The sequence below is a fragment of the Excalfactoria chinensis genome, chromosome 4, assembly GCF_039878825.1.
Source record: "Excalfactoria chinensis isolate bCotChi1 chromosome 4, bCotChi1.hap2, whole genome shotgun sequence".
Classification (NCBI taxonomy): Eukaryota; Metazoa; Chordata; class Aves; order Galliformes; family Phasianidae; genus Excalfactoria; species Excalfactoria chinensis.
In genome coordinates this window covers 29,833,556-29,845,129 of record NC_092828.1, presented here as the reverse complement: position 1 = coordinate 29,845,129, position 11,574 = coordinate 29,833,556, and the positions used below count along the sequence as shown (strand labels likewise).

The 11,574-nt window shown below is 48.3% G+C and overlaps 1 protein-coding gene across 1 annotated transcript; it reads right to left on the bottom strand.

Annotated features, from left to right (window-relative positions):
* Positions 1-630: 630 nt before the first annotated feature.
* H2AZ1 (H2A.Z variant histone 1) lies at positions 631-2,912 on the bottom strand. The gene is made up of 5 exons (XM_072334866.1): positions 2,731-2,912; positions 2,197-2,274; positions 1,735-1,848; positions 1,182-1,311; positions 631-1,050 (listed from the first exon to the last, which is right to left on the bottom strand). Exons 1-5 carry the CDS (start codon positions 2,731-2,733, stop codon positions 989-991), a joined length of 387 nt encoding a protein of 128 aa, XP_072190967.1. The 5' UTR covers positions 2,734-2,912; the 3' UTR covers positions 631-988.
* Positions 2,913-11,574: the final 8,662 nt, after the last annotated feature.

The following is an 11,574-nucleotide window of genomic DNA, read 5'->3' as shown; positions in this document are numbered from 1 at the left end:
TCCCATGGCCCTGCTGCGGAAGGTGCCGGAAGGAGCCTGTTCCATACAGCAGTGCTGGTGGAAGCCATTCACTGCTGGTGCGCGCACAAAGCTTACAGCCCTTCTTGCTGGAATGCGACCTCTGCAAAAGAGCATCTCCATGACAGGGGCCTGCTCTAAGTAATGAACTTGAAGAGCTAATCCACTTCTCAAGAATACAACCCCTCATCCTGAAACTCAACAGGTGCAGGTCAGCACCCAAACACTGTAAGCCCAGACTAACAAAAGGGAGTGCTTTGCAATTTAGAAGAAAAACTTCTCTCCCACTACCCAGCCAGCTTACCTTCCTCCTACTTGACAGATACCCTGCCTCCCTTCCCCCCACCAAGGCTACCGAGCTGAGCTGTACTTCAACAGCAGATGCCTTCCAAAGAATGGATGTGCTGTCCCAGACTTTATTCTGCTAACTTTTAACTAAAGCAACTCTTGCTCAAAGACACACATCAGATGATATTTACCAAGGGTGGGATTAGTCCAGGAACATTGTTATGGAAGTACAGCTTCCAGGACCAGAGAGTTCTTGGAACTGCACTCCAAGAGCCGCATGAGTGAGGTGGGCTATTTTATAGTTAGTGGCCAGGACACAGTCAGTATTCATATACCATTTATTGAATATTTCCACTCTAGTGGATGAAAAGTCTGTACAAAACCAAACATTTCATTTACTTCGTCAAATGCCATTTACTTACTTAGTCAAACCAATCTAAAAACAGTCATCTCAATCAAAACCCACTGCAAATACAATAGCTTCTTTGAAGCCATGGTAACACTTAAATACGGTTAAGACTTCAATGCAGAAATTTGGTTTCTTGAGAAAGCTCAAGTGAGCCTCAGCTTCTTAAAGTTACAAAAAGGCAAAACTGTGTTTCACAGATACAGTCCACTGGAATCACCAACACTGGACAATAAGTACTTAGAGTCCTGAGATAACAAGGGAACCTGGTATCCTTTAGACTGTTTTCTGTTGTCCTTTCTTTCCAATGAGAGATTTGTGGATATGTGGTATTACACCTAAGGAGAAACAATTAAGACAGTGTTATTTCTCTTCCATTTTACTAACTCCCACACATAAAAAGCCAGATTAAGCTATCCCTTTATCTGTCAGACTTACTGCCACAAACAGTGACAAGACATTTACGTACCACCACCAGCAATTGTTGCCTTAATGAGCGAGTCCAATTCTTCATCTCCTCTAATGGCAAGCTGCAAGTGACGGGGAGTGATACGCTTCACCTTCAAGTCTTTGGATGCATTTCCTGCCAGCTCAAGAACCTGAAAACAAAGACATTTGAAGTTAGACATATCAAATGAGACCACATGCATAGCCTTAGCTATTCTCTACCTAAACACGCTGGTGGTGACGAGACGGCACACAATGCTTTTCAAAGGGTTTCTTCTTTGGAGCTCTGGATTTAGTTCTGTCCAAGAACAGCGTTTCACAGCAGATATGAAGTGTTGCAACTGCACATTAAATATTTCACATTTCTGTGCCCCTTCTAAATTGTGGACTTTATCCTGTATTTTACACAGGTAAAACAGCTGCATGTACTTCATTGTCTTCTGAGGAAGCACACACTTGGACCTGCTCAAAATGTATGAATTGCTCACAGTTCAGTCTCGGTCCGAATAGCGGACTCCAGCCACCCCGTCATTCTGGAGTTATTACCCTGCACACACTCCTCCCGGGGGCTTTACCTCAGCTGTCAAGTACTCCAGGATGGCAGCACTATACACAGCAGCTGTTGCTCCAACACGCCCATGGCTGGTAGTCCTGGACTTCAGGTGCCTATGGATGCGGCCTACAGGGAACTGCAAAAATAACACGAGTAAAGCAAGTTTAACCACAGACATATGGAAAGAAACCCACCGCTACCAAAGCACATGCCAGAAATGCCCCAGTACAGAATGCTATTTCAGCACCTGGCAACTCACTCTTACAGCTGGATCCCAACTTTACCACCCCCTTGCAGCAGCAAAAGCCTGAGACGGATCTCTTACACCAGCCACAATAGTTTGCAATAGGTCTAAAAGAACAGGATCAAGCCGGACAGCTCCTTGCACTCCTTCAGGTAACACAACACTGCAGGATTCACACAGCACACCCAGGATATACACGACTAACCCGACTTCCCTCTGCCCACGGCCCACTCCGCTCACCTGCAAACCAGCCCGTTGAGAACGGGACACCGCTTTTGTCTTGGTCTTTCCGGAGTCCTTCCCAGCTTTGCCACCAGCCTGACGAAAGCATATGCGTGAGGCCCGCCGCTCTACCCGCCCCCCCCCTCACCTCCATAGGCGCGGAGTCCGCGCGCGGTAGCAGCACGGCCGCACTGCGCATGCGCCAAGCTTCGGCCCAACTTCCCCCCCCGCTCATGAGAAGGCGGCGCCTGCGCACTGCCCGCCACGCTTAGCAGCGCGGCCACTCCCTCTGCGCATGCGCGGCCACCACTCCCTCTCCCCGGCGGCGGCAGTGCGCTTGCGGCTCGCCTCCCCGCCGCCCTCCTCCCCCCTCCCCCCCAGCTCCCTCCAGCCCCCCTTTCCGCCGCCTACCGGCAAGAAACACACCCGTGGAGCGCGCGGCCCACCCGCCTGCGCTCCCCTCCCCCTTAACCTAACGGTCACCGTCCCACAACCTCCGCCGTCGGGGCCTCCACCCGACCCAGCAGCCCCCCCCACCCCGCGACTCCTCACCATCGCGAATCGGACCGCCGCGCAGAGATAAATAGGAGGAAGAGAGCGTCCCGCAAGCACCGAGCCCGGACGACGGAACCGACCAGCCCCGACCCGCCGCGATTCAAACTGCACCCGCTCCCGCCTTCCCCCGGCGCTTTATAACCGCCGAGCCGCCTGCATCCGGGAACCCCGGCCTCGCCGCCAGCCAATGGCTGCGGGCGGAGGCACGGCGCTCTGCCCCAGCGACAACCAATGGCGGCACGGGGCGGCGCCGGCCGCGCGCTATGTCGCAGACGGAGAGGCCCCGCCCCCCCTTAAAGGGACAGGCTCCTCGTGGGGGAGGGGGCGCTGCAGTGGCGGCTCCGGGAGCGGCGCCAGAGACCCTGGTGGCGGTGACGCCATGCCACGCGTCGGGGATCCGGCTGTGGTGGCCGTAACCTGCCTGGGACTCAGCCTCATGTGGCACAGACGTGCAGTTGCTTCTTCAGGCATGTGTGCTGTCACGCTGCCACGGCTGGCAGCCACCCTTTGTGTCACATCCAGTGGCTGTAGGGGCAGGGGGGGGGAAGGAGAGGTGCCCTCATGGCATCGACACACGCATGCCCAGGGTTTTATTTTTACCTCCATCTTACTTACGAGGCACACGTTATTGAGGGCAGCCCCACGTCACACCTCCTGGTCTTGACGACTGCTCCACGAACCAAATTCAGGTCTCTTCTTGATTGCGACAATGCAGTGCATCAACAGGGCACTCAGCTCCACGTCTGTGTTTCCCTGACGTCTTGCCTCCATGTTACTTCAGATAACATTTACAGTACGCCGTCATCATTTTTTCACTTAGAAAAAGCTGACCGTTAGCTGTGCCATCCCACTGTACCGTAGATCCCAGGGATACCCTATTCATCTGCAAGCATCTCAGAGGAATCCTTGTATGTCAAAGCCAGCTGTCTCCTTGAAGGTTCAACCTGCCATGACCTTACCAATCTATGTACAAAACCATCACTCTACCACAGTATCCAATGAATCGTATCATAGAATCATAGAATGGCTTGAGTCAGAACATGACCTAGTTCCAACCCCCTGCCACAGGCAGGATTGCCAGCCACTAAATCAGGCACTAGATCAGGCTGCCCAAGGACCCAGTGAACCTGGCCTTGAACACACCCAGAGATGGGACTTCCACAGCTTCTGTGGCCAGCCTGTTCCAGCGCCTCATTGCCCTCTCAGTGAAAAATTTCCCTGACACCTAATTTAAACCTCCTGCCTTTTAGTTTAAAACTGCTCCCCCTCGTCCTTTCACTATCTACCCATGTAAAAGGTTGATCTCTCTCCTGCTGATAAGCTCTCTTTAAGTATTGGAAGGTTGCTATGAGGTCTCCCCTGAGCCTTCTCTATGATGAACAAGCCTGTCATCCTCCGCCTGTCTTTATAGGAGTGTTTCAGCTCTCTGATAATCTTTGTGGCCTCCTCTGGACCCATTGCAACAGCTGTACAAGGAAGAGTCGCAAACACAAGGATCTCTCCAGCAGACAGACATTTATGGGAAATGATAGAGCTGACAGCACAAATGGGCTACTCTTTCTGACACAACTTTCTGTTTTCCTTCAGTCATGTTTGAGCTCTGTGCTGCCCGAGGCCTCGTCTGCGTCTTCACCATCCACTGTGGCTCAGGCATTTTGTGATAACTAATGCTGCTGCAGGGTAGAGACCTAATTCCAGGCAGAGCAGCAGAGCACAGAGAGGCAGAGCCAAAGTGAGAGATGGCACTCCTACATACATACAGGATCTTATTTTTATGTAACTGTCTGGTGACTCTATTTGAAGCATTAGTTGTTTATGCTGTCCTTCAGCAAGCAAGAAGAAGTTTGTTTTTTTTTCTTAAGTGTACAAATATAAACCAAGATTTTATAGAAGCCTGCAGAAGTCAAGATTCCATTCCACTTGCTGTTTTAAAAATGGATTCTGTCCCAAGTCCTCTAGCAAGGACTGATTTACCCTTAGGGGGAAGATAAGTTCTGAGCGATGCAACCCTTTGGTAACAGGGATGTGGGAGAAGACTGATTTTCTCCCTGGTTACTCCAGTAATTTGCTAGAAAGGAGAAAGAAGAAACTGTCTCCTACCAGGTGGATGTGATCCCTACCACAGAATTCTATCCCCAACAGCTTGTTGTAGCTACACACTGTCAGCCACTCCAGGCAGCTTGGGTTGCATGGGAAAGGAAGCACAACACCAGAGGGGTTGCTTTGCCCGAGTTTGCTGGTAGCAAATGTGACTCCTTTTAGCATGCATCAGGGTGGGTATTATTAAGCTAACATAAAGGTTTATAGAGGGTTAGGGAAGTGTCGAGTACTTGAGACTCACCTCAGATAGCTTCACACAAGCCCCACAGTCTAAACTCACTCTTTATAGTTAAAAAGAGAGAAATTAAAACTGACTCAGATACCCCAGCATAACCCCAAAGCAACCTAGACCCAGTTATGAATACAAATAACTCCCACCTCAATTCTACATGCACAAAGGAAGCTCTTACCACCTTCCTGATGCAGACACTGCCCCACACATGTTGTCCAGCTTTTATAACGTAACCTTCTGGTGGTGGGAAGATGCATGTCCTAAGTGGGGAAGAGTAATTTGTCTTTATTGGTCCAATTAACATTGCTAGGTCTCTCAGATCAGATTGGACCACTTGCAGGATTCACTTTCCTCTCTTTGCAAAGTACACAGTAGACATAGTTTTTGCTTACTGTATGAGTTTACAGTTCTGTTTTCTGGCATTTCTAGTTGGTAGCATCCAGCTAGAGCAAATCAGGAAGTGTTTTTTATCTTGGCATGGTCTGGGTACTTAATAAGGCTGTGACCTCCAGGCAAAACTAGTTGCCAGTTTTAAATGGATGAAGAATCAGCGCCAGTGCCCACGGCTGTATTTTAAAGGACAGTTTCCCTTAGGTCTCCACACTGTCAGGCCATTGTCTGCATACTAGTAGCACTGTCATGCTGTGTGTGATGATGAATGGGGGCAGTTGTTTGTTTTAACAGATACATTTATTAATCTGGTATCTGGAAATGGCTTCACATGTCTCTATAATAGATCGGCAGACAACACGTGCATGCTGATTACTGGAAAGACGTGAGCTCCCGCTTGTGCTCATTGTACACTCTTGTATCTGCTATTAATAGTGCTGTGATGTCTGGTCTGAATAAATTTTTATCTTATACATATTTAGACAACTGTGAAAGGAAGCTCCAGAGATTTAGGCAAAACAAAGTGAGAGCCTGTCAGAGACAGTGCCAGCTACAAGTCCTTGCCCGCTCCTCCCATTGCCCTGTGCAGAAGGCCTCATTGCTGTGTGCCTTGCTCCTCCCTGCAGTGGGAGGACTGATCCTCCGCACTTCCTGTATTTGAGCTCCATCCAGAGATAAGTAATATTTATACTGGATTTTTTCTATAAAGCCATATGCGTGCACTGCTCCAACAACATTCAAGTTGGTGAACTCTCAGAGTGGATCCAATTTGTCCTGTGCTGCTGATGCCCAGAGGACACTTCAATTAGTCATGTGCAAATTTTATCAGTGTGGATGTAGCATTTTCTTGTCCCTATAGAGAAGCCTGGAAAACTTCCCTGAGGCAAAACGGCCACCAAGACTCCAAGATAGAGGCTCTGTGTGCTGTGGTAAAGTCAAGGTGTTTGGTTTGAACTGGCAACATGCTAGGATCATGGCCTATTTTGATATAATAACCTTCCTCCATCATTTTTGAATGATTACATCTTTCTTCAGACAGATAGATCACTGAAAACAATGTGACTAGAAAAACTTTTGATGTGAAAAATATATGAAAGGAAAGTAGTGCTATCCTGAGCATGGCAGACTTTTAGTTTTCAATCAAAATCCAGTTGGAGCTGGAAATGGTTCTTCAAAACTGATTCTGTGAAAGGGCAAATAGAAATGTCCTCAGCCCCTTGTTCTCTCTGTGCCAAAGTCACAACAGAGAAGAGTGATTATCTCTTCTGTGTTGGTCAGAGGCAGATAATACAGCCATCAATGATTTTTCACTGACAGCCCAATTCATTTTTTCCTTGTGGTGTAAGCTGATTTTTGTAGATAAGCAGCTCAAGCTCACTGCTGAAATGAGAACCTGTAGTGTACCTGGTTACAGCACAATAGCATGGTTCTCATAGATAATGTGCACTTAATTAGTAATATCACTTTCCCAGTTATAGTCACCTGCATTGAAGAACTACAAGCACCAAGACCTGTTTTGTGCAGATAAAAGCACAATGTGATGGAGCTGGATCAGGAGTCAGGATGAATCCATTACAGGCACTCGTTTACAAGCAATGGTAACAGTGACTCAGAGGATTGTTTTTGCCAGATTTTGGATCTGCAGCTAAAGATCAGTTCTTGCCCAAGCAGAATCATTCCCTGAGTTGGTGTTTTGTTGGTTTTTTTTTTTCCTCCTATTTTTTTTTTTCTTTCCTTTATTATAAAATAATAAGAACTGTAGCTAAAAACTCAAAATGGGTAAGAGAACATAAGGGCACTGCAGCCTCAGTCATTCTTAGGGCATGTTTTAGAAGCAGTTGACCCTGCAGTACAGGTATTAACATCCCATTCAATGTACATTCTGTGAAAATGCCTTGCACTTCGATCAGGGAGATGAGGGGCATAGAGATGGATCTGACTGTAATGTGGCTCTATCTGAGCACTTGAGATTGGCCCCACGATGGCAGCACAACACAAGAAATAAGAATGTTACCTCAACTGCAGAGGGGTGAATAGTTTCCTTTTCACTAAGAATTTTAAGCTGATTCATCGTGCTGTAAATTCGGAAAGAAAAACAAAACAAAAACCTTTTTGGTTTTTACTGTTAGGCAACCAGGCAAGGTCAGCCCATTGCAAGAGATAGGTCTCATCTACCTGCCATCCAATGAAGATGACATTGACTAGAGCTTTAGAGTGGGAATGGTAACACGCAGGAGGTAGTGCCTTGTGTTTTAGCTGTGAAGTCAAAACACAGTTTGTTGTCAGAAGGTCACGGAATCACAGATTCATAGGTTTTGGAAGGAATCCCTGCAGGTCATCTAGTCCAGCCCCTCTGCTAAAGCAGGTTCCCTTGAGTAAATTATGTAGGAAAGCATCCAGGCAGGTTTTGAATATCTCTGGAGAAGGAGACTTTACATCCTCATGTTAGGAGGAAGTTTTTCACTCAGAGGGTGGTGACACACTGGAACAGGTTGCCCAAGGAGGTTGTGGATGACCTATCTCTGGAGGCGTTCAAGGCCAGGCTCTGGGCAGCCTGGTCTGGTGGTTGGTGACCCTGTACATAGCAGGGTGGGTCGAAACTTGATGATCACTGTGGTCCTTTTCAACCCAGGTCATTCTGTGATTCTATGATTCTATGCTTGTATGGAACTTTCTATGTTCCAGCTTTTTGCCACTGCCCCTTCCTTTGTTGCTGAGTACCACTGAAAGAGCCTGACCCCATCCACTTGACTCCCACCCATTAGATATTTACAAGCACTGATAAGACCCCCTCATGCTCCTCAGCCTCTCAGCCTTTCCTCATAAAGGAGAAGCTCCAAGCCCCCCATCACTTTTGCAGACTGTCAATGGATTCTTTCTAGGAGATCTCTGTCTTTCTTGAATCGAGGAGCCCAGAACAGAACACAGCATTCAAGATGTGGCATCACCAACTCAGAGTACAGAGGGAGAATAACCTCCTTCATCCTGCTGCTGGCCAAACTCCTTTTAATCAATCCCAGGATAGCATTGTTTGTTTGTTTTTTTGGATGCAAGTGCACATTGCTGGCTCACAGTCAACCTGTTGGCTACCAGGACAACTAGGTCCTTCTCTGTAGAGCTCCTTCCCAGCACATCAGCCCCTACCCTGTACTGTTGCAAGCAGCTATTCCTCCCCAGGTGTAGGACTGTATACAACTGCCCTTGATGAACTTCATAGGCTTCCTCTCCTCCCAACTCTCCAGCCTGTCCAGGTCTCATGGAATTACAGCACAGGCTTTTGGTGTGTCAGCCACTCCTCCCAGCTTTGCATTATCAGGAAACCTACTGAGGATGCATTCTATCCCTCCATCTTGATCATGAAGATGGTGAACATAACCAGGCCCAGTACCAACCCCTGGGGAACACCTCTAACTACAGGCCTCCAACTATATGCTGTGCTGCTGATCACAGCTCCCTGAGCTCTGCCAATCGGCCAGTTCTCAACCATCCTCACTGTCCACTCATCTATCCCACACTTCCTAAGCTTATCTGCCAGGTAAAGTCTTGCTGAAATCTAGGTACACAACTGCACTCCTCTTATCTACCCAGCTGGTCATGACAATCACTAAGTGAAGGCACTGCAGATGAACAAAGGTAAAATTATACAGCTATAAAATGACTGTATTTAACACGCAAACTTTCCAGCTTAACAAAAAACATGAGTAATCCCATCCTGTCAAACTTCGTGGTGATAGTAGAAGTTGCATGCTCTGATAATTCCCCGGTTATGTCATTGCACCTTGTCTAATTTCCGCACCTGAGGCTGCATCTTCTCCTGTTTACTTGACACAACCAGAGATCATGCAACTGATACAACGAGGTGTCCAACATTTGCAGTGCTGAGCAACATCACTAATAATCATGAAATGCTTTCCTCCTCACAAGAAAAGCAGGTGAAAAAAAACCCCACACATTATTTTTCATTTCACCCATCCTGTTGGGTTCAGTGTTAAATATCGGTGGTTTCAATAGGTGTCAGTGGGAGAACAGTCTCTGCTTCAGTGCTGCATAGCCTGTATGTCCATCCCTCTTATCTCAGCCAAGCAGGTGGGCCACAAATCAGGAGTGAAGCCAGGCAAGGGGACCTGTGACAGAGCTGTGAGGGAAGAGAGGGAGCTGGCAGTGCTCAGGCCCTGGCAACAAGGAGCTATGGCAGACATCAGGCCCCTGATACGGCGTCATTGGGTGGGAAGGGGCAGCACCAGCACCAATGGAGAACATTCCTCCCCACAGTACAGGCAGCACCCTGGCTTGGCATGGAACACCTGGGAGGTAAGTGTGGGGCTTGGGATGGCAGCAAGCAATTTGGATGTTGAGAGCTTCTCACTGCTCTTGCTATCTGAGACAGAGCTATGTGTTCATAACTGAGGCTCACTCCGCCTTAAGCAGCATGGGCTTTGTTTTTCTTTGGTTTAGGAAGGGCGCATAAGGGGGGCTGGACTGCTGAGATCTGTCTGCACTCCAGGAATAGGCATCCTCATGGATTCCTTTGGGGCATGTTTGCACTGAAAGTTTGAATGGTTCTTCCCTAATCCTTTTAGGCCAGTGCCTTGAGCCCAGCTTATAATCATTTTTCTTCAAGATGACTGCTGAAAAATGAGGTGCTATTAACTTGGGACTCAATCTGGACGTTTCCTGTCAGACTAAATGAATGCTGGAAGCGGCTCTGAATCAAAGGTTGTTTTGACTTTCTGTGGTTGTGTGAGGCCTTCTGCATTTCTCTTTGGGGAACACACTCATGAGGCTCTATAGCTCATATGAGTATTTGCTGTAGCCAGTCCCTGGCTCCTTTCTCTCTTCACATTTCCTGTTTTGCAGCTGCTGGCTGTGCTGGCGGCCAGCCTGCTGCTGCTCAGCATCCCACTGTGCTACCAGGCCTTTCATTTCCATGTGGCGCAGGCCTACGCACACCTTGGATACCCCCATGCCCAGCACATCGTGGGACAGAGGTATCTGCAAGGTAACCTTTGCTGTTGGAGGATATCTGTGCATGTGAATCTCAAATGTGGCTCTACATGTTGAGTTTGGCCACTGTGTTTTATGTCATCGCTGTGGGTTCACTGCCTTGTCTTTATCTCAGGTGCTGGAGTGGAAAAAAATGAGGAGCTGGCCATGCACTGGTTCAGGTGAGCCAGAAAAATGTAACTCCTGAGATGGCACATTGCTTTCTGCTGGAAAAGGCTGCCGAGGCACAGGGACAGAGCTGGCAATGATTTCTGGGGTCACTGGGCCATCCCCTGGGAGGCGCAGGCAGCATGGGGATGGTCAGCTCACCCCATATCTGGCTTGGGGTCCCACTTTCCTCCACCTCTCGTGCTGCTTTTAAACTAGTGGGAGAAAAATACCTCAGCAGTGAGACAGCATGCTGTGTGGGGCAGTACAGCCTTGCTAGGGAAATGTTCAAACATTGCTTCTCTTCTATATTTTCTGCTCCTTGCCTCCTCTCCTCCCTCAGGCAGGCAGCAGGTCAGGGCCACCCCCACTCCTCCTTCAACCTGGCACTGGGAGCTCTGAGCAACATGACGGCGGCACTAGAGGAAAGGTAACCCAGCTGCTCCTGCCCCTTCCCACTGCAGATAAGGATCTGGTTCCTCCTGGGGAGAGGCCCTGTGCTGTAGGCATCCCACAGATGCAGCTGCATAGGCATTTTTGAGGTCCCACTGTTGTGTTGTCAGCTCTGCTCATAGAAAGCAGACTGCAAGCCCTTGTGTTGGTCACCAGTGCCCTGTTAGCCACAAAGAGGCTTGGATACTCTCTCCAGCATTCCTGTGCTCTGCAGTGTGCCCAATTGGAGGAACAGCCAGAGACTGCTTTCTGCACAGTCACTGAGATAGCTAATCCAGGGACCACTCCTAGTTGAAGCAGAAGGGATCAATGAGTTTCCATCACAGTGCTACTTAGTCTTCTTTTTAAACTTATTTTGCTTGGAGTTTTTTTTACTCCAATCTCCAAACTACAAAAGCAAAACCCTGTGAGCTGAAGCCATCATGTTTCATTTTGATCCCCTGCTGCATATTAATCAGATAGACTCACATATTTGGTTGTACAATAAATTAGAAGAAGTCAGATAGGAACAACCC